The 25,616-nt window shown below is 51.6% G+C and overlaps 11 protein-coding genes across 11 annotated transcripts in view; 8 read left to right on the top strand and 3 right to left on the bottom strand.

Moving 5' to 3' along the window:
• The window catches only part of ATEG_10287 (uncharacterized protein), a gene marked incomplete at both ends in the record, with an annotated part of 1,956 nt that extends 1,588 nt beyond the window's left edge, over positions 1–368 (bottom strand). The window contains 2 exons of the mRNA XM_001218634.1: positions 41–128; positions 167–368. Coding sequence (XP_001218635.1) covers positions 41–128; positions 167–368 — 290 coding nt within the window. The remainder of the gene's footprint in view (positions 1–40; positions 129–166) is intronic.
• Positions 369–1,730: 1,362 nt separating this feature from the next.
• ATEG_10286 (putative amino acid permease) lies at positions 1,731–3,724 on the bottom strand (the record flags this gene model as incomplete). The annotated part of the gene is made up of 5 exons (XM_001218633.1): positions 1,731–1,946; positions 2,044–2,219; positions 2,283–2,393; positions 2,569–3,067; positions 3,128–3,724. The coding sequence occupies 5 exons, from the start codon at positions 3,722–3,724 to the stop codon at positions 1,731–1,733; spliced, it is 1,599 nt and encodes a 532-aa protein (XP_001218634.1).
• A 1,581-nt stretch (positions 3,725–5,305) lies between these two features.
• ATEG_10285 (uncharacterized protein) lies at positions 5,306–6,109 on the top strand (the record flags this gene model as incomplete). Its single annotated transcript, XM_001218632.1, has 4 exons — positions 5,306–5,492; positions 5,550–5,644; positions 5,964–6,004; positions 6,043–6,109. 4 exons carry the CDS (start codon positions 5,306–5,308, stop codon positions 6,107–6,109), a joined length of 390 nt encoding a protein of 129 aa, XP_001218633.1.
• Positions 6,110–6,870: 761 nt separating this feature from the next.
• On the top strand, positions 6,871–8,553 carry ATEG_10284 (uncharacterized protein; the record flags this gene model as incomplete). Its single annotated transcript, XM_001218631.1, has 4 exons — positions 6,871–7,261; positions 7,313–7,800; positions 7,851–8,145; positions 8,195–8,553. The coding sequence occupies 4 exons, from the start codon at positions 6,871–6,873 to the stop codon at positions 8,551–8,553; spliced, it is 1,533 nt and encodes a 510-aa protein (XP_001218632.1).
• A 784-nt stretch (positions 8,554–9,337) lies between these two features.
• ATEG_10283 (uncharacterized protein) lies at positions 9,338–11,269 on the top strand (the record flags this gene model as incomplete). Its single annotated transcript, XM_001218630.1, has 1 exon — positions 9,338–11,269. One exon carries the CDS (start codon positions 9,338–9,340, stop codon positions 11,267–11,269), a length of 1,932 nt encoding a protein of 643 aa, XP_001218631.1.
• A 1,252-nt stretch (positions 11,270–12,521) lies between these two features.
• On the top strand, positions 12,522–14,499 carry ATEG_10282 (sugar porter family MFS transporter; the record flags this gene model as incomplete). The annotated part of the gene is made up of 7 exons (XM_001218629.1): positions 12,522–12,604; positions 12,666–13,144; positions 13,186–13,547; positions 13,607–13,756; positions 13,814–14,025; positions 14,087–14,179; positions 14,232–14,499. The coding sequence occupies 7 exons, from the start codon at positions 12,522–12,524 to the stop codon at positions 14,497–14,499; spliced, it is 1,647 nt and encodes a 548-aa protein (XP_001218630.1).
• Positions 14,500–16,767: 2,268 nt separating this feature from the next.
• On the bottom strand, positions 16,768–17,391 carry ATEG_10281 (uncharacterized protein; the record flags this gene model as incomplete). Its single annotated transcript, XM_001218628.1, has 1 exon — positions 16,768–17,391. The coding sequence occupies one exon, from the start codon at positions 17,389–17,391 to the stop codon at positions 16,768–16,770; it is 624 nt and encodes a 207-aa protein (XP_001218629.1).
• A 371-nt stretch (positions 17,392–17,762) lies between these two features.
• ATEG_10280 (uncharacterized protein) lies at positions 17,763–18,614 on the top strand (the record flags this gene model as incomplete). Its single annotated transcript, XM_001218627.1, has 1 exon — positions 17,763–18,614. The coding sequence occupies one exon, from the start codon at positions 17,763–17,765 to the stop codon at positions 18,612–18,614; it is 852 nt and encodes a 283-aa protein (XP_001218628.1).
• A 913-nt stretch (positions 18,615–19,527) lies between these two features.
• ATEG_10279 (serine hydrolase domain-containing protein) lies at positions 19,528–20,688 on the top strand (the record flags this gene model as incomplete). The annotated part of the gene is made up of 1 exon (XM_001218626.1): positions 19,528–20,688. One exon carries the CDS (start codon positions 19,528–19,530, stop codon positions 20,686–20,688), a length of 1,161 nt encoding a protein of 386 aa, XP_001218627.1.
• A 1,330-nt stretch (positions 20,689–22,018) lies between these two features.
• ATEG_10278 (cytochrome P450) lies at positions 22,019–23,550 on the top strand (the record flags this gene model as incomplete). Its single annotated transcript, XM_001218625.1, has 5 exons — positions 22,019–22,241; positions 22,298–22,433; positions 22,482–22,704; positions 22,927–23,288; positions 23,382–23,550. 5 exons carry the CDS (start codon positions 22,019–22,021, stop codon positions 23,548–23,550), a joined length of 1,113 nt encoding a protein of 370 aa, XP_001218626.1.
• A 599-nt stretch (positions 23,551–24,149) lies between these two features.
• Positions 24,150–25,299, top strand: ATEG_10277 (bZIP transcription factor; the record flags this gene model as incomplete). The annotated part of the gene is made up of 3 exons (XM_001218624.1): positions 24,150–24,575; positions 24,632–25,104; positions 25,224–25,299. The coding sequence occupies 3 exons, from the start codon at positions 24,150–24,152 to the stop codon at positions 25,297–25,299; spliced, it is 975 nt and encodes a 324-aa protein (XP_001218625.1).
• Between the last annotated feature and the right edge of the window lie 317 nt (positions 25,300–25,616).

The following is a 25,616-nucleotide window of genomic DNA, read 5'->3' as shown; positions in this document are numbered from 1 at the left end:
CTTGTGGTAGTTGTTGGAGTAGGAGTTGTGGTTGTCTCACATGGAGTGGTTGTAGTAGTCGGCGGAGGAGTAGTCGTGGTGGTCTCGCATGGGGTAGTTGTAGTAACCGGCGGAGGAGTAGTCTCCGTCTCGCAGGGTGTAGACACAGGCGGAGAAGGATGATGACCATGGTCTCCATGGTCTCCATGATCCCCATGATCCCCATGATCCCCGTGTCCTCCATCCCAATCCCAATCGTCATCGCCGCCACCGCGACGAACAAGCTCAACATTGTCCACCGAGGGCATGCGGGCAACCTTGACCGGCGAGGCCAGGGTGGCCGTGATGACCCCCATCAGGGCCACCAGCGAGGCAGCATGGAACTTCATCTTGGCACGGAGTTCAATTCAGCCTCGAGCGATTGTAATCGATGGTATGGTCAACACAATGCAGCGAGTGAAGTATAGCCCAGTAGAAGCGATTGACTGAAACGACTGTAAAGCTCAACGAAGGTGAGGGACAATGATACGATCGTGACCGGTCCGGCACCGCTGATGGGGTATTTAACCTCGCTGGGAGGGGAGGTTGGGCCATCCATGCGTCAGGCAGTCCATCCCACGACGGGCCATGGATTGATGCATCCTGGTGACCGGGGAGCCCGGTCGACGGTCAGGGTCATGATGCACGAGAACCGGATTCCAGCGGTGACTAGTGAGAGACTAGGAAGTTTTCGATGTTGTTCGACGACCACGCCGGCGCTGTCTCACTCGAACCACTCGACGTGTGAGACTGTGGCGATTGATGGCTGGGAAGGATCCTACGTGGCGCTCTGGGGATCGGACAGGGTTCAGACAAAGAAAAATAGATAGAATATGATGACAGGGAAGAAGAGCAGCAAACAGACAGACGAGAGTGAGCGTTCTCTCCAGGGTACACAGATGCAGCAAATGAATATCCTTCCCCGATGCAGTATGTCTTCCGACCTCTCCCCAGTTCTAGAGCGACACGTCCATCACGAACCAGGAAGCCTCCAAGATCGTCCGATGATGACGAGAGCATGGCGTAAAGACACGGGAAATTGTTATCAGCGGGGTTGTGAGACAAGTAATCTCGCCGATGATGCTAATCAGCATGGTCTGCATTAGCGTCGACTTGACCTGTCAATCGAGGCAGGCTGGGCGAACCCCCGCTGGCGGTGGCGGCCGTCAGAGTTGCTGGGACAACAACGGCCTTGGATGATTCTAAGACATTTCGTATTCCTGCTCCTCATCGAAGGAAGGCCGCTGACTCCGGAGTATACCCGGTGGCACCATGGCTAGTAGTATTATTATGCTCCGGATGGAGACCCGACAGAAACCGAGCAAAAGGGGATATCAATGTCTAGCTATTTATAATATTTACATACATGCAGTCGGTTGCACAGACCCTGCTCACATACACCGGTCAATAATACTCTTCGCTCCCTAGAGACATCCAATGGCAAGGCGCGTCGGGCTACTGGTGTCTTCCATATTCGGTGGTACAAAAATCAACGGCTCAAAGTCAACTCGCACGGGCAGGGTGACAAAACGGTGGCAACAGGTTCCTGGGGTGTCGGGGGCGGATCGGGGGATTCTGGGGACATCGTAATATCGCGAAATCGTCCGGGAGACGGGACAGGGAAGGGTCTCGGTCGAATCAAGGTCCGGTCGGGTCCGATCACTGCGCACGGGGCCATGGCTAGGAATTGCTTGTCGCTGTCGCTGTCGCTATCAATGTCGAACATCAGTACCAATCGGGCTCTTCTGGTCGCTATCGTAGGCATCGGTATCGCTAAGCTGCTGTCGCGGTCGATTCCAAACTCGTTCGGGTAGTGTTGATGGCGCTAGGGTGGTTGCTAGGAAGGGCATGCGCGGGTTGCGGTGGTCGCTCTCGGGTGGCACAGGGGTTTGGGAAGTGGTATCAACGGGAATGGCGCATATGGGTCTCTGGAATCCGACAGACGTATCACTGGTTCGCGTAGGGCGAATGGCATGGTCAATCCGACTTGCTGGCGCTCGGAGAGGGTTGCGATTGCTCGCCCACCGGATCCACGCCGTCCGTGGGAGGTCCGACGTAGTTCTTGTGGCCCCAAACCAAGTACCAGGCCGCCGAGATGGCCACCACCCCGACGAACACGACGCAGGCGTAGTTCATGGTCTCCAGGGTGACCGTACTGTAGGATGGCATGCAGAAGAGGGGGACGGCGAGAAGAGTCCAAGCTAGAAGCCCGAAAAAGAACTCGTGGTAAGCACACGATATCCAAGATCGCAAGAGGGACTTACCAATGCACACAACATTACAGAACGCGCCCAGATATCCCAGGTTAAAGCTGCCGTGTTTCAGATCCTGGCGACGACGCTGGATGAGAGACACCGCAACGGGCACAGTCATAGCTGAGGGTCAGTAGGATGACACCGACACCACGAAAATGCGCTGACTGCGGCGGACGATCCATAGTAGATGAGACCCAGCAGGATCTCGACTACCATCCCCAACAACATGGAGTTGAGGGGGAATGTCGAGACGCTCGTTTGACAACACGCCACCAGCGGGAGCCATGAATGGTACCATCTCGCGCAAAGGCCCAGGTGCATCGCGAGGTGGCGGTGACGCAGCCCACACCGCAGATGATGCCCAGCACGAGCAGGGGGATCAGCAGACAAAACGCCCCGACCGAGCTTCCGGTGGCCTGTTGGAAGATAATGGGGACCGGTTGACCGGAGGCGAGGTTCACCAGCATCGTCAGATCCGGTAACACAAAACAGATGGGAATGAGGAGCAACAGTCCCGCCAGGAGATTGATGACGATGGTGCCCACCATCGCCTTGGGCACCTGGACCGCCGGTTGACGGACCTCCTCACACATAGAGATGATCATACCAGTGGCCGACGTAGCGTAGGCGGCTTGCAACAGGCCGATACAGAAGGACCAGCCGGCCGGCCAGCCAGCCTGAGGCTCGAAATGGGTGAAGACCCATTTCCCGGTGTGCCGGCCACCGCGAGCCAACACCAGAATACAGACGGTAATGGCGAGCAGACCGGCGAGGGTCCAGAAGATGGCGAAAAACTAGTCCAGCCCGATCAGCTCGTGCAAAGCGGGGCTTCTAGTGGAAGGGTCAACACTTACCTCCAACCAAGGAAGATACTTGTTGCCAAAGGCCGGGATGGCATGACACAGCAGAGTGATGGCCAGGAAGATGAGAAACACCTGCCATGCGCCCCAGCTATCGGTGATGCCGGTCCCATCGGCGTAGGTAAAGACATCCAGACAGGCGACAAAGAAGAGTGTAGTTCCAAAGTTGACAGCGAGGGTAATGGTGATGTTGCCGGCCACATACGCCCATCCGCAAATCCATGAGGCGACGCGACGACACCAGGGCGGTGACAGGATAAATGTCTGGTAGTAGACTCCGCCCGCCGTGGGATAGACCGACGTGATCTCGGCCAGAGATGCGGCCACACACAGGATGATCAGCGAGACGGTGACCCAGCCCCAGATCACATTCGCGGGACCGCCACCGGCCAGAGGGTAGGAGAAGGTCGTACTGAGGCCGTAGGGGACGGACGACAGGATAAAGCACATAAACACGACGTTCCAGGTCGATCGATTGCGCGAGAGCTCCGGGGTATATCCCAGCGTCTCCAGGGTGTGATCGGCAACCACTTCGTCGCCGGACTTCCCCCATGCAGCATCGGGATCGATCTTGTGGTCACGAGACGCCATGATGAGGTGGAAATGGGCCTGGTCCGAGGGGAAGGAGGGAGGGATGAAGTTGGTATATATACCTAGACAGATAGATAGGTTCAAAGGAGAGGACGCGATGGGTGACCCTGCATATCAGGAAGCCGCTGGTCAGGATCGAATCAGAGTTGAAGCAAAGAAAGACGCAGGATTCGTGAGATCAGAGAAAGAAGAAAAGATCCCGGCGAGAGGGAAAATTTTCACAGGCAGTTTGAAGCAAGCCAAGATACGGACGGACTGGGGGGGAAATTAAATTCTTACCTCATACGGACGAGAACCTCATTCGCCTCTGGGGGAGGACCAGAGTTCCGGTCAGGGGCCCATCACGAGGCACTAAAGCCCTAAACGGTCTTAGGGCCGCCCCCAAGCCACCCCAAGCGGCCCTAGAGCGCCCCCAACGGCCTCTGGCTGGCCCAAGGGGGCCCCACCCAACGCCCCCGCTGCGTCAGTGGCGGGGTCGCAGTCTCCGCGTGGCCGCGTTCCATGTGCTCCCAGACGCCCTGAAGAAGGTTAGCCGTCGTCTGGTCCTTACCAGATCGAAAGATAGTTCGGCGTGAACACGGCATCGTCGTTTTGGATGGAACCTTGAGTTGAGCGAATGGAACAAATTATCCTATTCGGGAGAAAAGATCCCCATTTGAGGTATTTCTTATACTCCGTACATACTACTGTAGTATGGACCTAGGTATATTCCCACGAGAATGGCGATAGTAAAGGCTTACCAAGAAGAGTACACGGTGAAGGGTTTCCCAAATAGGTCCTCTCTCATATCTATCTTTGCCGATGAATCCGGTATCTCAGTCGATGCCACTCCGTACTGACTGCTACGATGTACTCCGGACTACACAGGACTCCTATGCGCCTGATAACAGTGGACACCCAGGCTCCAGCCAAGACACGCCACAGATAGCCCGGTCGCGGCCTATTAAGCTTGGACTGTGGGGAGTCGGTATAGTACTCCGCACACTCCGACATCTTCTCTTTATCTTAGATTCAACCACTGAACCATTGTTGGTTCTTTCCCAAGTCTTTGTGAGTCTCATCATCGATCGCGTTACTGCCCTTAATGGTGCATGGACATCCAGTGACGGGACTGCCCTTGTTTGGGTGCCCAAGTACAGCCATGGAATGTGAGGTATAGGTAAACTCTTAAAGTGTACGTCATGATCTCCAGTACTCTGGACCCCTTTCTGCATTTTCCAGTGCTATGGAATGTTGGAAGCATCATTACTATTGCCAATTACCTTCTGATCCGTGTGTCCATACCTTATTCAAGAGACATCGTGTCTCGAGAAAGACATGTACACATGGAAGATCAATCAGTAGACTCCGAACAAGTTGGGATTGTGTGCATGTGCTCCAACCCATCATCCTTACTACTCACCTCAAAACATTCCTCCAATTTAGTCTCAAGCATCCTTGTGTAACGAACAACCACATTCTTGCCCCTGCCTTCATGTCACTCGTCTATAAAACGATGTAGTTTCCTACGCCGGCGATTATGCCATTTACCACATCAGATACGATTTCCCTCTTTCAGCAAACAGACCGTATCTGCTCACAATGAAATCCTTGATCTTCCAATTGCTGGCTATGGCCTCGGTCACTGTGGTAGCTGCACAGCTGCCCCAATGCTCGGGCACTTTGAAATGCTGTGAATCGGTCACGCGCTACTCCGATCTGAGTGAGGAAGAGCGTAATGACTATGGTCTGGATCCGGATCTCAACGATGCCAATATCTGTGACAATGGTAAGTATATCTAGTATCCATCTCTCTAGTTCCCGTCCTAAGCTGAACAATCCGCAGGTTCACTGGTGGAGGATGAGTTTGATCTGGCCATCTGTGACAGTGTTGACCATGTCCCTCAATGCTGTTTGGCTTTTGTGCCGACAAGAGCGCTTGTGAGTACAATCTAGCAGGACCCAATCCGATAACATCGCTGACAGGTGTAACAACAGCCGGATAACCTTTCCTTCAACTGCGTCGATGTTTAGGCCCGTAGCTGTTCTTCTGTACAGGCTGGGTGGATAGTGTCATAATTCAGATTTCACAACCTTAAGGAGTATTGCAGAATTATGTGCACGCATCATTTTCATCATAAACCTTACACTTTCGTATCTTCACCATCTAAATGACCCGTATATGTTACTGTCTTTCGCCATTTGCCCCCGATTGAGATCACTGGTAAAGAAATATATATATATATATACCCACCCTCAGGCGCGGACACAGTGTGATAGAACCACAGACGAGGACACAGGGTACAATATAACACTGGTATAAACAACTACCTATCTAGTCCAAAGGCACCAGGATCGTACGGTATAGACACAGACTTGACACCCCAGCTTCTGTCCAAGGACTAGTCGTGAAGGAAAAGATGCACAATGTTCGCTTATGTAAGTACATGCATTCACATTTTCGCCACATGGTAGAGGCACGCGTTCGAACCCGGGCACGATCAACTAGTTGCCTTTTCCTTTGCAAGTCACCTCGTTCCTGAATTTATTATAACGACTGTCAATTCATTTACGTTCGATTTGATACCATATATTGACAGTGCAATAAGTCTCAAGCATAGGCAGTCTCCCAAATTCCCACAAACCACACCAGTGCTATTCTCTCCCTTAGAAGAGCGCGACCTGCCCTTGGATGACTGTCGTATAGCGAAGATTGTACACCAACAACACAATGATGGCGGCTAAGTTCCTCTAGTTCGGAAATGCATAAAGCCAGTACCTTTTTTATGACCCCGTGTTTCTCAAATTCCCCTCAACCCAGGAAAATTCGAACATTCCCCCATGCGGCAGCAATAGCCCCTCCCCCGGAGAAGATCCGACAACCCCCCACGGGGAGATGGAGGCTGGGGGGCGTCTAATCTTTCCACTTTGGTCTAGGAACATCCATCCCCGCAACCTAGTCCAACCTAATCGGCGTTAGGGCTCGAGCTTGGCCTGCCATAGATGGTAGCAACCGAGTCTAATGCCTGAATTTTGGGGAAGAGTCTAGACGGTTATCTCGTGCTATAAATTCATCGTAACCTCCCTCCTCCATCTCGACAGCTCATGCTTGGGTAACGGCTTCGCAAAGCTTGCGTGAGGATCATATCGTCTCGATCTCGGCCACAATGACGGTCTTGGTGGGCAACCCCCTTAACTGGGCTATCACAGCCACTGCCGGCTCTGGATTCCTGTTGTTCGGCTACGATCAAGGAGTCATGTCCGGCCTCTTAACGGGAAGTGCATTCACGAGGACCTTCCCCGAAATCGACACCGAACGGGGCGGCAGTGCCTCTCTTCAAGGCACCGTGGTCGCCATTTACGAGATCGGTTGCTTCTTCGGTGCGATCATATGCATGCTGGTGGGCGAAAAGCTCGGCCGAAAAAAGTGCATTGCGATAGGGTGCATCGTGCTGAGCATCGGTGCTGCGCTTCAGGCAGCGTCGTTTGGCATTCCGCAGCTGATTGTTGGCCGCATTGTGGCGGGCTTGGGAAATGGGATGAACACCAGTACTATACGTGAGTTACGAACCGGCCGAGGTGCATGTGGATTATCCTAACGCTCTATAGCTGTGTGGCATTCGGAGCTGATGAAACCGAGCAGTCGCGGCAAAGGCCTTTGCATTGAACTCGCAATCAATATCTTCGGAGTCATGCTTTCTTACTGGGTGGACTACGGAATGAGCTTTGTTGAAAACGACGCCCAGTTCCGTTTCCCTCTGGCCCTGCAGATTGCCTTTGCTTTGAGCACCCTGTTTGGCATTCTTGTTCTTCCGGAGTCCCCGCGATGGCTCATTGCGCACGACCGGCAGGATGAAGCGAGGCAAATCCTATGGGCAGTTCAGCCGAACGCTCAGGCTGTGGATATCAATGACTCACGGCTGAACGAAAGCCTCAACGAAATTCAGCGGGCAATTGAGGAAGAGCGCGAAGCCGCGGCAGGCGGCAGCTACAAGGCTTTGATCAAAAACGGCGCGCAGAGGTTCCGCTACCGGACTCTCTTGGGCATTGGCGGTCAATTTATGCAGCAGATATCGGGGATTAACCTTATCACATACGTGCGTACCTCACCCTTATGGTATGTACTACATGAACTGACCAGATCCAGTATGCGCCGGTCATCTTCCAGCAATCCGTGGGACTTCCACACAACACCTCCCTTCTGCTGGCTGGGTTCAATGGTGTTGCTTACTTCCTGTCCTCCCTGATCCCTATCTGGATTATCGACCGCCTAGGTCGGAGGAAGCTCATGCTATTTGCTGCCGCCGGACAGTGTGCATGTATGGCGATTCTGGCAGGCACTGTGTCCGATGGAAGCAAAGCGGCAGGAATCGTCGCCACCGTCATGCTCTTTCTCTTCAATTTTTTCTTTGCAGTTGGACTTCTTGCTATCCCATGGCTGTGTAGGTACCAGGACCACCGCGGTCATGTCCACAGGCTAACCTTTGACAGTGCCGGCTGAATACGCGCCCCTTGCCATTCGAACACGCGCTGCCGCCCTCGCTACGGCCTCCAACTGGATCTTTACCTTTCTCGTGGTGGAAATCACGCCAGTCAGCATCAATAACATCCAATGGCGGACCTATATCTACTTTTCTGTCTTCAACTTCTGCTTCCTGCCTCTGATCTACTTCTGCTACCCGGAAACCCGACATCTCTCGCTGGAGCACATTGATCGACTGTTTACAGGAGAGAAGATTCTGCTGCATTGGAAGGAGAGCATGGGTGATGGTGCAGGCCCTGATGTGTTTATTTCGACTGACGTTTCCGTCAAGAATGATTCTGAAACGGGAGATGGGGGAAAGGTGTAGGGTTAGACAATCTGTTTTGTACTGCTCTTGATGTACAGAAATCGTGAAAAAACCTGTGGAACTCTGTAACTATTGCTAATTACAAAACTACCGGGAGTCTATGTAGATACTGATGGATCTACCACCCCTTCGTGCCCTCTCGGAATACATATCAATCGGCGGCGCAACGTTCCATTCAGGAGTATACCTGCAATCAGCGCCGGTGATTTCCATCAAAGAAATTGCCGGGGGGAGTTTGAATATGTTCATTGTAAGCTGTATCGTCAGATGTATATTCGATGTACATCGCTTTGTGAAGAGATTATATTGGCCCAAGTCCTGACTACAAGCCTTTTCATCTCGGTACCTTATATATTAAGAGCCTTTTATAGTACGGAATGGATCACGGAAATAGAGATATAACTCACAGTTGTAAATATAATATCTGAGTTTATACCAAGGGTCGTCCATCCTATACAACGTTTGCGTGGAACTCCTACCCCACCCGGTTACTCTATCAGTAAATCGACAGGAAAATCAAGGCTGATGATGTGATCAACCGCATTTCCTGGCCGTTACTGGTCCAGTTCTGGTCCAGTCGAGAGAATCTTTTCATATAACGTCACTTCGCAGATGGATGCTATGACATCATCCATGTGTCAAGGGTTTCACTGCCCCTCTTAAGGTACTCGAACTTGCTCATCTGCAATATTTCCATCCATATATCTTCCAGTCTTTCTTTCATATAGAAGAAATCCGACTACTGACTATTCCTGACTTGTGAAGACACCATCATCCGTGCAATATGGTCGCCAAAAACCACCTCCCCGTCGATCTAAGCCAATTCAAGAAGCTCAAGCTCGACCCGAAGAATCCGAAGCTCTCCGACCAACAGAAGCAGGATCTTCTACACAACATCAATGTGTTCCGAGACGCTATCGTCGCCTTCACAGCCACCGGTTCCGCTCGGGGACTGGCAGGCCACACCGGAGGCCCCTTCGACACCGCCCCCGAGGTATGCATTCTGTTGGCATTCATCAACGCCAACCCGAATGGCTTCGTAGATGCCATCTTCGACGAGGCCGGCCACAGAGTCGCCACGCAGTATCTCCTGGCCGCGTTGGATGGCAAGATCGACCCCGATCACCTGCTGAACTATCGTGATGCGAACTCGAAGCTGCCGGGTCACCCGGAGCTGGGACTCACGCCCGGCGTGAAGTTCAGCTCGGGCCGTCTGGGACACATGTGGGCAATGGTCAATGGAATCTCCATGGCCAACCGGGATAAGACTGTGCTCCTACTGGGCTCGGACGGGTCCCAGCAAGAAGGAAATGACGCCGAAGCAGCCCGGATCGCTGTTGCCAACAACCTCAATGTGAAGCTGTTTATCGACAACAATGATGTCACGATTGCGGGTCATCCGTCGCAATACCTGCCGGGGTACACTCTTGAGCGCACCCTCCAAGGCCATGGGCTCAAGGTCATCCACGCACAGGGAGAGGACATCGATTCGCTGTATGCCGCCATGTGCGAGACCATCAACGCTTCAGGACCAGCCGCCGTCATCGTCAACCGGAAGATGGCCCCCGGAATTGAGGGCATTGAAGGAACGACGAAGGCTCACGATGTCATCCCTGTCGACGCCGCCCGTAAGTACCTGACCAAGCGAGGCTACACCCAAGAACAGCTCGCCTTCTACGATGACATCAAGTCCCTGCCAAACCCGCACCAGTACTGGGGATCCACCAAGGACAAGGGATCCAACCGTGTGATTTTTGGCGAGGCCGTCAACTCTGTTCTGGATGAGCTCAGCAAGGAGGAGGCTGCGCGTCGGGTCATGGTCATTGATTCGGATCTCGAAGGCTCTACGGGACTGAAGGGTATCCACAGCAGTCACCCCGAGGTGTTTGTCGCGTCGGGTGTCATGGAACGCGGAAACTTCTCCGCCGCCGCCGGCTTCGGCTTTGGCAGCAATGGGGAGCGCCAGGGAGTCTTCTCCACGTTCGCCGCCTTCTTGGAGATGTGCATTTCGGAAATCACCATGGCGCGGTTGAACGGCTGCAGCGTCCTGTCTCATTTCTCCCACAGTGGTGTGGACGAGATTGCCGACAACACATGCCATTTTGGCCTGAACAACTTCTTTGCCGATAACGGATTGATGGACGCTGAGAGCACCGGCTTGTACTTCCCCGCCGACGGAGAACAGATGAAAGCCGTCGTGCGAAAGGTGTTCTGGCAGAAGGGCCTCCGGTTCATCTTCTCCACTCGCTCCAAGACGCCATACATTCTGAATGAGTCTGGCGATGAGAAACTCTACGGCGGAAACTACGAGTTCGTACCCGGCAAGGAAGAGTTCATTCGCCGCGGCTCGGCCGGATATGTCATCTCGTACGGAGATATGCTGTATCGCTCTCTCGATGCCGTTGAGCGCTTGCGGAAGGAAGGCTTGGACGTTGGTCTCGTCAACAAGCCGACGCTCAATGTGGTCGATGAGGAGGCCATCAAGGTCTACGGCTCGTCTCCTTTTGTCGTGGTGGTTGAGTCGTTGGCCCAGAAGACCAGCCTTGGCTCTCGGCTTGGTAGCCATCTCCTTGACCGCAATCTCACTCCCAAGTACCGAATGATGGGGGCCGTGAAAGAAGGCTGTGGTGGACTCTATGAACAAGTAAATGCTCAAGGACTCGGACCAGATGATATTATCCGCGTCGTGAAGGATGTTGCCCAGAAGGATTCATGAGGAATTCCTGACTGGAGTGGAGGAGGTATAGATATTTGAAGATACGCGTGCTTTACCGATATAAGGTCGACCTCCTTGACAAAAAGACGTTAAGTTGTTCCAAATACATAATAAAAACGATGCCTGATTTTACTGCATTTAATAGACGTCCCTAGAGGTAACACTGCTTCTTCATCGGATTGACTATGGGTTCATATACTAGTCACGGAAGCATTTTCCGACTGTCGATCAGACCTGTCTCCATGCAGTAACACATGATCTTAACGATAACATTGAACAACATATCCCCCATACCTCAAGGACACAGGAGGGTTGAATTGGATGGTCGACTGCTGCCAAGTAATCGGGCTGTCAACCGCTTCGGTAACCCCGGATGCCGACTAAATCACCCCAAGTTATCCAGTAGGAGTCTGTCGCGTATTCCGCAATTTCAGACCTCCTCGGAGCAGACGGAGTAAACAATACCCAGTTCATATATCCATCTGCTGTTTTGACGTAATTGTTTTTGATTCGGACAGTCGGCCGACGCTTGGTCCATGGTTCCTCTCCAAAGCCAGCCATCTCGAAGCCGATGTAGGGACACTAACCCGCCGTCCCTGGGCCTTTCTCGGACAAATCCCCATGGCTTTCCCGCATTAGGCACGAGTTTCATCTCGGACCAGCCGATTTCCACGTGATTATTGGTCATTGAATGGGCTGTTGAACGCCGGCGGGTCCACTATACGGAGTAACTAGACTGCATCGTCGGCCAGCCGGTCCACGGCATCATGGCTAGGCAGCGGCAGAGACGAGGCGACGATTGGCCAGGATCACAGAAACAACTGAGTCCCGGGTGCTCCCATCGGCTAATAACGGAAGGTCCAAGGCTGAACTCGATCAGACCGTGGGAATCGCGCGTTTCCCTCCATAAGACGCCAAGGAATCCTATACCGCTGCCAAGGGTTTCGCCAAAGTCGGAACCCTAGTGCTGCTTTGTCCTCCTGCGTTGGCCTCGATGAGCCACCCCCGACGCCTGCTCCAGTGGGACTTCCCCCGGCCATCCCCGCTAAAGAGGCTGCCGTTCCCCGTATCTTGGCTGACCCCCCCAATACATTTGGAGGAACCCTGTCTGCTCGGATTACCGCATTGATCGATCCGAGCAGGTGGGAGAAGGGTCAGAGTCCCATGCTATATAACCGACGCCGCATGGCCTCCGCTTCTCCGTCTCTACCCCAATGTCCCGTTCCTGTCACTCGTGCTGTGCTTGAGCATCATGTTTGGCATTCCGCGGTTCTTCGGCTGGCGAGGCAGAGCCCTCAACCTGGCCATCAGCTCTCTTGGCAGTCTTGACTTCTTGTACGGTGCCTCCCTCCGTCGTCCCTCCGGTATTGCGACTCACTGATCATGTCGAACATAGGCTTTTCGGTTATGACCAGGGTGTGACCGGTGGTCTGCTGGACCTGCCGTCCTTCAATAAATACTTCCCCGCCATCAATCCGGAAGATCCAGCAATCGAAGGCATGACGGATGTGATTTCGCAGCGCAGCACAAACCAGGGAATTGCAGTCGCGTCGTATAACTTGGGTTGCTTCTGTGGTGCGATCCTGACCATCTTCATCGGTAATCCTCTCGGCCGTCGCAGGACGATTTTCTGCGGCTGTGTGACCATGGCGACTGGCGCGCTCCTGCAAGCGACCTCGTTCCATCTGCCCCAATTCATCATTGCCCGCATTGTCACCGGCATTGGCAACGGTATGAATACTAGCACCGTGCCCACCTGGCAGTCCGAATCATCCAAGGCGCACGACCGGGGTAAGATGGTCATGATAGAGGGTATGCTCATTACCGCCGGCATTACGCTGAGTTACTGGATCAACTACGGTGAGGACCTTTCTCGTTCGTCAAGCAAAGTCAAGCCACTAAACCCCCTGCGCTAGGCTTTTCCTTCATCGGGGAGAGTGAGGTGGCATGGCGGTTCCCGCTGGCCTTCCAGATTCTCTTTGCCGTCGTGATTTTCACCTCCATCCTCAACTTGCCCGAATCTCCGCGTTGGCTGGTGATGCAAGGCCGGAATGATGAAGCTGTTGAGATTCTCTGCTTTCTTAATGAGAAACCAGCCGAGGATCCTTACATCAAGAACGAGCTGCTGTCCATCCAAGAAACGGTCAAGGAGATGTCCAAGGGCTCCTACCGGAGTTTGTTTGACATGAGCGAATACCGTGAATTCCATCGTGTCGCCCTGGCCTATGTCAACCAAATGTTTCAACAGATCTCGGGAATCAACCTGATCACCTACTATGTGAGAACCTCCCCAGCTGGTATATCGACTCGGTACTCGGTACTAAGACCGTTTCGCAGGCTCCTCAGCTATACCGACAGATTGGTCTGGGACAAGGCAACCTGCCAAAGTTGCTCGCTGCTTGTAACGGCACGGAGTACTTGATGGCTGCGTTTATTCCCATCTTCATTATCGAAAAAGTTGGACGTCGGCCGCTCATGCTTTTCGGGGTATGTCATGCACTTGCGCCACACTTTGATATGTCTGCTAACCATGCCTGATGAAAGGCCGCCGGCATGTCGATCTCTATGGCTGTTCTCGCGGGTTGTAACTATCGGCTGGTATACCTGGATGACAAACGCGCGGGTATCGGACAGGCCGTCTTCCTCTTCGTTTTCAACACCTTCTTCGCCATCGGTTGGCTCGGAATGACGTGGCTGTATCCAGCAGAGATCGTGCCACTGCGCATTCGTGCGCCCACCAATGCGCTTGCGACTAGGTAAGCGGATCTTCATGTTCTGACTGACCTGCGTTCAGAATGTTGTCTAACCATGCACCAGCGCCAATTGGATCTTCAACTTTATGGTTGTGATGATCACGCCGGTGGCTTTTGACAGTATCGGTTATCAGACCTACATCATCTTCGCTGTCATGTGAGATTCCATCTTGTGCATATCCCGTACTCAAGCTGACAGAAAATCCTAGCAACGCGTTCATGTTCCCGTGTGTCTACTTCTTCTTCCCCGAGACCCGCTACCGTTCCCTGGAAGAGATGGACAACATTTTCAAGAAGTCCACGAACGTGTTCAACGCCGTCACGCATTCGATCAAGGAGCCGTATCGTTACGATAAGCATGGCCAGCTCAAACCCGAGTACATTGAGGAGGCTCTGCGCCGCGAGAGCGTGGTCTCTGTGCACGCTGAACAAAAGCCGACGGACAGCGATGAGAGTGCTACGGAGACTAAGGCTTGAGGGATGGGAGGGAGATATCATTATTATGTATCCGCTAATGAGGGTGTATTTCATCCAAGGTCGTTCATCTTTGTCAATTGAGAGGGCTTACCCCGTTTCAATCTGCTACCACACCGATTCTTCCATCCGTTCGCTTCAATCGATGCCAATATTGCTGCCTGGAAGGGTGTATAGATCAAGGTTATAAGGAACGGTTCCTTGAGGGAGGTATCGTTCCCTCATCTGATCATATAAGTTGAACCGATAGGCAACTTCGTATCACTACTCTTAGTCCGCGAACCTCGACAGAATCTGAGACTCGACTACTGAGTCATCAGCATGTCCAACAATACTCGCAAAACAACGACGACCCGAAGACCCATTCCACCGCCAAGAAGATGGCACAGCTGGATGCCTGTCAATATCTCCGATGAGACCCAGTATCGGCCTTGGCATGGGGGCCAGTAAGTGGACCTGCAGTCCGTGTTGCTGCCGTTGTCCCGGGCGAGAGGCCTGATTGGGAGGCGAATTTTCCCTTTGTTTTCGTATCCCTGACCAACAACAACCAAGCTACCGCCTCCTTTGCGTCGAGGCGCCGCAACCGAGCTCCCACTGCGGCACAGTCATATCGCTTAGTCGAGAAGTATCTCTTGTTTCGGCGCGAAGGAATGGCGGAGCATGAGCCAAGCCTTGGCGGCGCTGCGGCTTTCCCTATGCAGGGAATCCGTGCACGCCTTGCCAAGTCCGCCGAGCGGAACCAAGACGCCAACTCTTGGCGGACGAGAACTAAGCACCGCATGCAGGTGGAAGTCCGTTGGAAGGATTGCACCCGTCACACCCAGGCCGGAGGGAGCGATATTGGCTGACGTAGGCTGACGTCGGTGGCTATCAGGCGTTGCTGTGCCGTGATAAGTGCTGTGGTTGTGTGTTCTGTGGTCACACCATGCACTGTCTCCAAGCTAGTATGCCGGCTCAGATAAGGCTGCCTATATTATGTGGACCTTGCCTTGGTCAAGATAGTATTAAATAGAACTGAATGTATCATTTACTGTCTACGCAGATGAGTATGCTATGTAAAGACATGAGTGGCCTCTTAGCATATCCTTCAAGTAGCTCTTGATTTCGCTTGTCAGACGACGGATATAGCTGTCCATATCTCGAAAACGAAAATTTCTTGTTTTCCTAACAGCTATTAGCATCAGCTGCTATGATTGTAAGAATTACTTGTTTAATTCTAGGCTCCTTAATCGTCGTAAATATTTCTGCCATATCTTCTCCAGTATGCGCTCCATGCATTTCGGCGAAGTCGACGACTCATTCATGATAGTGGATGTGACTGTCAAGCCAGTGACCAATTACCCCTAGTATCGACTTTGAATCTTTGCTTGTCCATATATCCAATGATAATACAATTGTCTGACAGTTCTTGGTCAGTAACATGATGAGGTGTCCTCCGGGCAGGATAAATTCAGGATCGACCCGGCGAGCGACAGCTTTAGAGGATGTGAATGGAAGGGCAATTCCTGGGAAGTCTTTGAAAATTTGTTGGGATGCGTGTTGTCCGGGACTGTTCGTCTAGTCAGAATATCCTTCTGCTTTTTTGATATCTCAAGTCTCTGCCATCTTCTTAAACATGCTATTTATGGATTGCCGCTTGATGCCGTTATATTCAACACCATGAATACTGTTAAGGAAAATTCTATGCTTCACAAGATGATTCTTCATATTTGAAATCGATGTCGCTCTCGCAGAGTCGGCAGCTTGCCAGCTTCATCTTCTGCTGATGTTTTGCTTCATTTCAGTGAGTGACCAGGGTGTCTCGGAAGTGGAGAAACGATAAAATGTGCCTAAGGCGGAATGTTGCACTGTCTGCCGCGAGGTGACGATAGAGTAGTGCGCTGGGATATTTCAGACGGACCCCAGTCAGGGAACTCGGTCTGCAGCAGTGATTCCACCGAAGAGCCCTGAGTCTGATCTAACTGACTCACAGATTTATCTGGTGTTATAGACTCCAGGATCCCTGTCAAACAGTTCAAACAAGCTCTTTTAAATTACGGTCCTCTTGTTGGCGGTTCGTTAAGGAAAACAAATATAAAATAGAACACAAGCTGGGGGGAGGCTTTCCATAAAGTTAAGACACTCCAATCCACAACAACCATCTATTCGAAATCCATCCTGTTTGTGTGGCTATCTCACTTGTGAAATATGTTAAGATACCAACTACTGTTGTAAAGCGCACAACTACTCCAAAGGACGGTACCGAAATAATCAGCAAGGCAAAAGCTAGATTCAATTCGGCACTACCAACTCGAGCTCAATCAAATGGGTCTCCCCCCTTGGTACAGTTCGAGATGCGCGTGCGTCAGCCTCGGAGGAAAATCCTTGCAGCTCACAGTACCATGTCATTTCGTTCATGTCAACCGCAAATGCCCCCTTGCGCTGAATCCAGGTCTGGTTTTGGTTGGAGACCGCCGATACCATCTCTTCGGGCCGACGCTCAACCCCTTCATCCCATACGAGCACCCGCACGTATCGGGTGTCTAGCATCCCGGGAGGGTCAAATTTGTAGTGGCGTACGAGTGGTCGCCCCTCCTCAAAAACGGTCGATATACACTGCATCACAGGCGGGAAGAGGTCTGTTCCCCAGAACGCCCAGTGATCCTGTATCCTCTGCCAGTCGAACATGACGATAACCGTGCTCGGATCATCTAGGGAGCATCCCCAGGCGGTTCGGTTGACGCCCTTGCCCCGGGCAGCGTTCATAAGAAAGTCCGTTTTGATTTGATTCAAGGTGGCCTCGCTCCGATCTCCCCGGAGTTTGAAAATGACGACTTCGGTGACGGGAACATCGAGGGCCGAGGTGTGCTGCAAGAGCACTTGCTCATATGCTTTCAATTGATCCACCGTCGCCATCGTAGACCTAGAGTGACGTGCAGGGAGAAAATAGCGAAGAGAGAAAGAGGGGGAAGGAGAGTCTTGGTTCGGTAGCGCTATTTCGGAGTCTGTGGGGCCTATTAAATGGGCTTGTGAGGAAGGCGATGTCAGTGGGAACTGATGTCAGTAGGACCTCAAGGCTAGTTCCTCTTGATAGAGCGTCAGGCATAAAGTTTGAGCTAACTCAGTCGTTTTCTTATAATCTTCCCGTAGCCTGAGCTCCGACGGGTAAAACGTAGCAAATCGTGCTTGTCCATCCGACACAAGTGGATACATCATTCAGCACCAGCTTTCCTAATCTAATACATTCCTTTTTCTTTTTTGACACCTTCCTGAGCTGAATCCAGACAATGTCGGTCGCCGAGGAAAAATTGAGAAACGGCGTCGCAGTGATAACTGGTGCTGGAGCGGGAATCGGCGCGGGTCTTGCCCGTCGTGCCGGAGAGTTGGGTATGACAGTCGTCGTGACTGACATCTCCCTCGAGCGGGCGCAGCAGACAGCCCGAGAAATCGTTCAGGCCGGAGGAAAGGCAGAAGCAATAATGGTCGATGTTTCCAAGCCCGAGAATCTAGATAAGTTGGCGGAGACAGTGTTCGAAACATACAGCAATGTCCGTCTCCTCATCAACAATGCTGGCATCGAGACGCTGGGTTTTACTTGGGAGATCTCCCTTGCGCGTTGGGAAGATGCACTCAACGTCAATTTGCACGGAGTAGTCCACAGTGTGCGAGCCTTTCTACCACGAATGCTTGCTACGGGGGAAACGTGCTGGGTCGCAAATCTGGCCTCAGTGGGGGCGTTTGGAGTGATGCCCACGCAAGCGGCTTATATATTGACAAAGCACGCCGTGCAGTCGTTCAGCGAATGCCTCTACCTGGAGATGCAGCTCAAGAAAGCCCCGATTCATGTATGCTCCGTCCTCCCGGGCATGCTGAAGACACATATCTTCGATGAGAAAGGTGGCCAGGGCGAGCCTTCAGGAGCGGCAGGGTATCGCCGCGCGATGCGCGAGATGATGGAGAGCTACGGAATGGATCTGGAGGATGGGTGTCGGCTTATCATGCAGCAAATTTCCGAAGGCAAGTTCTGGGTGGAAACACAGCCCTCAATGACAGAGGAAATTGCGAATCGGAGAATTGACTTTATTCAACGACGGTTGGCTCCAGAGTTGCCAGATAGCGCACGTGCGTTGCTACAGTAGAAGGAGCTTGTCGAAGTGTTGCTGGTCAATAGCTGTAGCTAGCCTTTTAAAATCAGAAACACAGATTTGGAAGTCGTCTTGGACGTCAGTCCCCAATGCCGCTTTTACCATACTTCACCACCGAACGTTATGTTGTTCCGCTTGAAGGATATATAGTGGAAGGATATCATATCCATTGGGACTGCTTCGCAATTGGAACCCTGTCTGTTCAATTTTCCTAAGCGGGTGAGCTTCTTTCACGGGTAGATACAGAACAGCCGCTGAGTAGCACCATTGGCGTGCCCTTGCGCATATCCAGGAAATTTTTGCAGTCCTCCTGCACTTTCTTCATTATATCATCCTGCATCAGGGTGACATTGAAGTTTCTGTAGGCTTCTTCGTCCTCGAAAACAAGCTCTGAGATTGCATCGAATGAAAAGTCGGTTTGGACCCCACTGACCACAGACGCGGAGTAATCCACCGTGCCGGCGTTCGATGTCCGATTGCGTTCCACGTACCACCGAGTATGTGACAGCGGAAAGAGGGCTCCTGTTAGCTCCTGGATAAGAGGAACATGGTTTCCATCGTAGTAGGCCTTGAATTTTCCGGGGTCGAGACCGGGTTTTCGAGTGGCGAGAATCAACACGCGGACAGTGATTGTCGGGACAAAGAATGGCAGTAATTTTATTCTTTTGATTAACGGTGAGAGAGGTCCAGGTTGACGTTACTTGCCCTTCAGATCACCTAGAAAGTGCCCTCTAATATCGCGTTGTAGTAACGAACAAGAAAATTAACATGGCTACTGTCACGGAACTGAGTCAGTTTGCGTCGCGTCAGTTCTACCACCCCTCGCTCTTCATCGGCCCAACGAATCCCACGTATAATGAATGCTCTCTATCTTAACTTCCAGGCAACAAGCAATTCATTGTACAAGATGACCTCATCCGACAACCATCGCATCCAAGTTGCGCTCAATCGGGCGATTGAGCTGGGTGAAATCGGCATCTCCGTTGCCGTTTACCACGGGGGAAAGCTGATGATTGATGCCGTTGCGGGGCATGTTGAGCGTGATGGGAGAGAGGTGACCCATGAAACATTGTTTCCCGTCTTCTCAGTGACCAAGGGCATCACAGCCTTGGCCCTGCATATCCAGGTCGAACGCGGACTGGTCGACTTACACGCACCCATTGCCCTCTACTGGCCCGAGTTTGGCGCTGCCGGCAAGGAAAACATCACGGTCGAACATGTCCTTTCCCATCGATCTGGCGTCCCTCAGATGCCGCCGGGGGTGACGCCCGAGCTCATGACGAATTGGAAGTGGATGACAGATCAGATCGCGCTGATGGAACCGCTCTATCCATCAAACACCGCGAATGCATACCATATCCTGGTCTGGGGCTGGATTCTGGGCGAGGTCATCCGGCGAACGGATCCAGCTGGTCGACCATTTGAGGTCTTTGCACGGGAGGAATTATTGGAACCGCTGCGGATCTCCCCGCGAGATCTCAATTTTGGCGTTGGCGACGATGATCTCTCCCGAGTGGCTGTGCTCTACGGTGGGGAAGACTTCCCCCTGCTAGACCACCACAATATCAGTCCAGGCACAGTTTTTCCTGGGGCTACAGTCCATAATCTCCCGATTGTGCAACAGACTGTGGATCCTAGCGCCGGCGTTATCGCGACCGCGCCGGCCATTGCTCGCATCTTTGCGCTCCTCGCAGAAGGGGGCGAGCTTGACGGTGTTCGCTTGGTATCAACTGAACGGGTGCAGAGTTTTCTTACCCCTCGTGATAGAGCCCACGATCCAGATAAGGTCGTCGCTATCCCCGTGTGGCTTGGCAAAGCTGGGTTTTGGCTCGGGGGTGAACCAAGCCGCTCCGACCCCCTGGTTGGTGAGCATCGGGAGATCATCTACTCCCCAGGAGCTGGTGGCTCAATTGCCTGGGCCGATCTCCAGAGGCGCGTTGCCGTCGCCATCTGTCATAATAACATGGACTCCCCAAGAGTGGTTGAACCAGAGAGAACCTTCGCTCCTATCGTCAAGGCCATCAATGAGATCATCCAGGACCGCGAGTCGCAGGAAGGAAGTTCTTAGCCTTTTATCTTTCTTCCGTTTGTCTCCTCATGGGGGTGGATGTTATGGCAAGAGATTTGCTCTGAGGTCAAGTAATTAGGCTAATGACTTGCTTTAAATTTTCAAAGTGACTTCTAGTAGACTATACGTTGGTAGAGAACTTACGCAAGTTCCTGATTTTGAATATGTCTATCTACACCCGCACCGCAGATATGTATATATATTTAACAAAATCGCCGCGGGTCACCGAGATGAATAAAAATATGAAAAGTATATGAATTTTCATACTATGTATTTTTATGATTATTTATGCATTTTTAACCCGCGCGATGGCCTGTCTTAAAGGACGCCTTTCTCCGCGTGTAGACCTCTCTCCAGCGTTGAATTAGGCTTCTAAAGCTTCCTGTGTTTAAGTTTGATAGAATGTACTAATATTACGCTTTGCCATAGTATTTTACGAGGGTCTGTTATTCGGATACATTGATATTACTAGCGCCGCGCCAAAACTTATGGTGCACGCTCCGTACACCGCACTTCTGCGGTGCGGTGGCCCGCTGCAGGGCGAGAATACGAGAATGCGAGAATACGAGCAAGGTCTAGAGTCGATCAGCCGCATCCTAAGGTTATGACAACACAAACTCTGGCGAATAGAATACGCCAGAAGAACTTTGTCAGTCTGGGGTATGTCAGTCCACCCTCCTGAATGACCCCCTCCCTACCATGTCATGTTCGTATCAACTAGCCTTATGTATTGTTATTATATTCTAGGCCTTAAAGTAAGTTCTGTGGGCTTCGCATTATCCCTTTTCTACATTCCTTACACGCTGGGAATGTTTCCTTTCTAGAGTTGTTCAACGATGCAGTCTATTCACCTTTCTCCAGTCAACTGGACGGGCCTCTATACAACCTGTTTCGGTCTTCTCGTAATCCATGTTTTGATTAAGTGGGTGGCTGACTATCGGAGAACTGTACGTATAACCCCCATTTGCTTTTTCGCATCCCGAGGTGTTCATTTTGCGTGTTAGGCCAAAGTCCCTGGCGTTGGATATCCTAAATTTCCAATCTTTGCTTCATGGATCGCAGCATATCGGTTTCTAAGAGATCCGGTCGGTCTGGTGCGCGAAGGAGTCGAGAAATACAAACGGAGTCCGTTTCGGATCTCTACGTTGCAGGGCGAATACGTCCTCATCCCTTCCCGGGAGATGGTTTCCGAGTATATTAGGGCCCCCGATAGCGTTTTGTCCTTTCAGGATGGCGCCAATGATGTATGTGATATTCTCTCCCCTTTCCCCCTCTAGAACAAGAGAGATTGAGAATTGAGGGCTGGTAGCAACAGCAAATCCCCTTCACCATGGGATACGGCGTCGCGTATCGAACGTATCATGTCCCGGTTGTGCGGATGAATCTCACCAAGAGCATCCTACATCAGATTTCTACCATATGGGAGGAGATCGAATGTGCCTTTGATGACCACATTGGATCTCCAAAAGAGTACCAGCCATTTCCCTTATACCAGATCATGGCCATGACCATTGCGCGTGCTAGTAATCGGATTTTTATTAATGAAGAGTTTGGTAATATTTCCCCCTGCCCAAATTCTTTTATCACTTGCTAACGGAATAGATGCTAGCCCGAAACAAAGAATACCTCCAGCTGGCCGTAGATTATGCTCAGGCAGTTGTCATCTCAGCTGAGCTCCTCAAACCCTTCCCAGATTGGATGAAACAGTACGAAAAGCAGAAACCGGAGTTGTTGTCGAGCTCGCGGTTAGTCCCTTTCTAAGCGGAGAGCTCGCTGACTGGAGGCTATATCAGGATACTTGTTAAAGCCGTGCCCGTCTCCTCATGTCGTCGCCGCGCATTAAAATACCTCCGCCAGGTTGTGCAGGAGTGCCTTGATCGGAAGCCTGGAGATGAGAGACCGGATACAATGATCCAATGGCTAGCGGATGCAGCCCCTCCAGCTGAAAGGAAATTGGATCTTCTTGTGGAACGGATCATGGCCCTGAATGTGGCTGCGATCCATACTACCACCATGGTAAGCCCTGAATAAAGAAATCGACAAAAAATTTTCTCTACCAAAGTTGTCCTCGTGTTCAACTAACCAAAGTCGTGCGTTCCTCTTCTCAGACCTTAACTGGTGCGCTACATAATCTGGCTTCCGAACCCGACAAATACCTACCACAACTCCGTGAAGAAGTGGAACAGCAGTGTGCAAATGGCCCCACCAAAGAAACCCTCACCAACCTGCACAAAATAGATAGCTTTCTCAAGGAAGCTGGCAGATTTAACAATGCTGGGCTCAGTAAGTTTGCTCCACTATACCGGCCGCTGTCCCCCGGCTGTTGACCCGATATCGCTCGATTTAGTGGCAATGCAACGTAACGCGAAGCAAAAATTTACTTTCTCAGACGGCACCATCATTCCTGCCGGAGCAAAAATTGGAACCCCCAGCTTAATCCTTCACCGAGACCCGACAGCATACGAGGATGGCGATGCCTTCGATGGATTCCGGTTCAGCAAAAAAGGCGCGGCCGCCTCTAGTCCACGGGAGGCGGCAAAGTTCTCCATGGTGAGCACAGCTGCAGAATATCAGATCTTTGGACATGGGAAGCATGCTTGGTAAGACTTAATCCTCTTCGGATATGGCCTTGTGGCCTTACCCTGGACGTGTCGTGTATGGATGATTTACTCACTGGGATTTGTAACTATTAGTCCCGGGCGGTTCTATGCTGTCAACGAGATGAAGATCATGCTAGCAATATTCATCTCCCGGTACGAGATAAAGGCAGTGCCTGGCACTGCCCCAAAGCAAACCTTTCTCGCTACCATGGCGATCCCAGATACGCAGCTGGAGACTCTGGTAAAACGGAGAGAAACCTGATCCCCATAACGGTTATGGGAAAAGAGATGATAGCAGAACATTTACCTCGGATGCGTGTTATGGTATAAGAACTTCTTCAGAGACGGTACTGGCTAACGTCTAAATTGTCTACAGCTTGAGAAATACTCGAGTACTATTTCGCGTATAAAGAACTGTCACTGCATTTGTGTAGCTTTTCGCTAACAAGCGAGTGGTTTTCTTATCCATAAACCAATATCTCTGTAGTATGCGTGGTAAACTTGGTGACTCTGGTGTTTGTAACTTCCAGGTAAAGCGTAGTGGACGCTTGGAGCCGAGGATATTTTAACCTGCCCTCGAACGTTCCTTATTCTGTCCAGTCAACCACTTGCTTCATATTGACATGGTTGCATTTGATCTGAGATCCATTGGCTATCTATGCGTACTAGCTCATACCAGTTCAGTTCCAAGTTTGTTCCGACAGCTAAGGGCACGGAACCACAGAAGCCCCGCATTAACCTGAGGGCTCCAGCTACTAGGTAGTCCTTAAAAGGATGGGGAATCACCAACTAGAATAGATCCACACTCCTTTTCGCGGGCGTTCCTTCTCTATGCAAATTGTTCCTCTTTGCTCGCACGACATGGTCAGAAAAACCAAAATCAGTATCTGCGCATCCACCGACGAGCAATCTCGCAAAGCGCGGAAACGGGCCACCGACCGCAAGGCACAACAAGAGCACCGTCTTCGGCAGAAGGAGTACGTCAGGAATTTGGAGAAAACAGTCGACGAGCTGAAGGCAGAACGACCGCGGGATGAGGTGATTCGCGAATTACTGGAGGAGAAATCCCGTTTACAGGAGAGATGCCATGCGCTTGCTACTAGGCTGTCCCGAGTACGAACTCTGGTCATGGAGGACGACAGCTTAACCCATGGCTCTGGCCTTCAGGGACATTACCCTTCAAGTGATGAGATCCGCGACTCTGATCCTAGCGATCCACATCTAGACGATCTAGCTTTCCATGACGTGGCGTCCATTATCGAAGGCGACCTCGTGCCGTCTCAAAGCGTTTGTTCCCAGCCAGGCTAACCTCATAGCTGTTGATACTGACTGGCCCAATATAGGGGACCTCCCTAGGGCCCTTCTTCACTGGCGTCGCGTGCCATGATACGGACGCCAATAACGAGATCGTCGTCGCTGATGACGATCGGGGCAAATACCCGTTTCTTTCTGGGCACGCGAAGAATCCACCTCCACCATCGAGAGCGAATGCCCCATCGACAGTGGATGACATTCTCTCAGATCTAACGCTTTTCGCCCCCGCGGATCACTTGGTGACTCTAACATCAGAAACCCCGACTGTTCCCCTCGGCCACCCTAGTAGCCTCGCTCTCCAGTATCCAGATTTCTGTGCCCCGTTCCCGCGATACTGCTCGCCAACTTCCAAATCAGACGCCGCACTCCTAGCGATGGTAGTGGAAGCCCGTGGGGAGCATCTTCAAGGACGATTCAATGTTTCACAACCATCCCTGCAACGGCTCCTGTCGGGAACCGTGACGGACACACTATCATTTCGGCTTTTCAACTGGCTACGCGAGTATGGGCCAATGCCATTACATTTACTACTTGCAATTTTCTGGACTCAATATCTTGTCTTAAGGGTCAGTGGTGAATGTAACCATAACATACGGTCCTACAACTAACAATGCATCACAGTGGCATGTCCTTCAAACACAGGAATCTTATGACTGCGTGCCGGAGTGTCTCCGCCCAACCCCAGTTGAGCAGGTGATTCCACACCAATTTTTTATTAGCATGTTAGTATGGTAAGTTCTTCCCTACCATTCTATATTCGTTTTTGCCTCAACTTGTATGCTGTTGGTAATATTGATCTCCAAAAAAAAGGCCCGAGATTCGACTGTGTTTGATAAAGCAAGGTATGACGAGTGATGCTGAGGGTATCGGAATCAAACTACTCCAACATTTAAACCCAAGTTGGTCTCCTGACGGAGCACCGAAATTACAGTTTACTCTAGATATTCTTGGTGCCATTGAACAGCAGGCGTATAGGCCTGATTTTTGGAGGATTGATCCCAAATTTTTTGTTAT

The sequence above is a fragment of the Aspergillus terreus genome, genomic scaffold, assembly GCF_000149615.1.
Source record: "Aspergillus terreus NIH2624 scaffold_17 genomic scaffold, whole genome shotgun sequence".
Lineage (NCBI taxonomy): Eukaryota > Fungi > Ascomycota > Eurotiomycetes > Eurotiales > Aspergillaceae > Aspergillus > Aspergillus terreus.
Note: the sequence above shows the minus strand (reverse complement) of the source record. Positions and strands in the feature narration are given on the sequence as shown.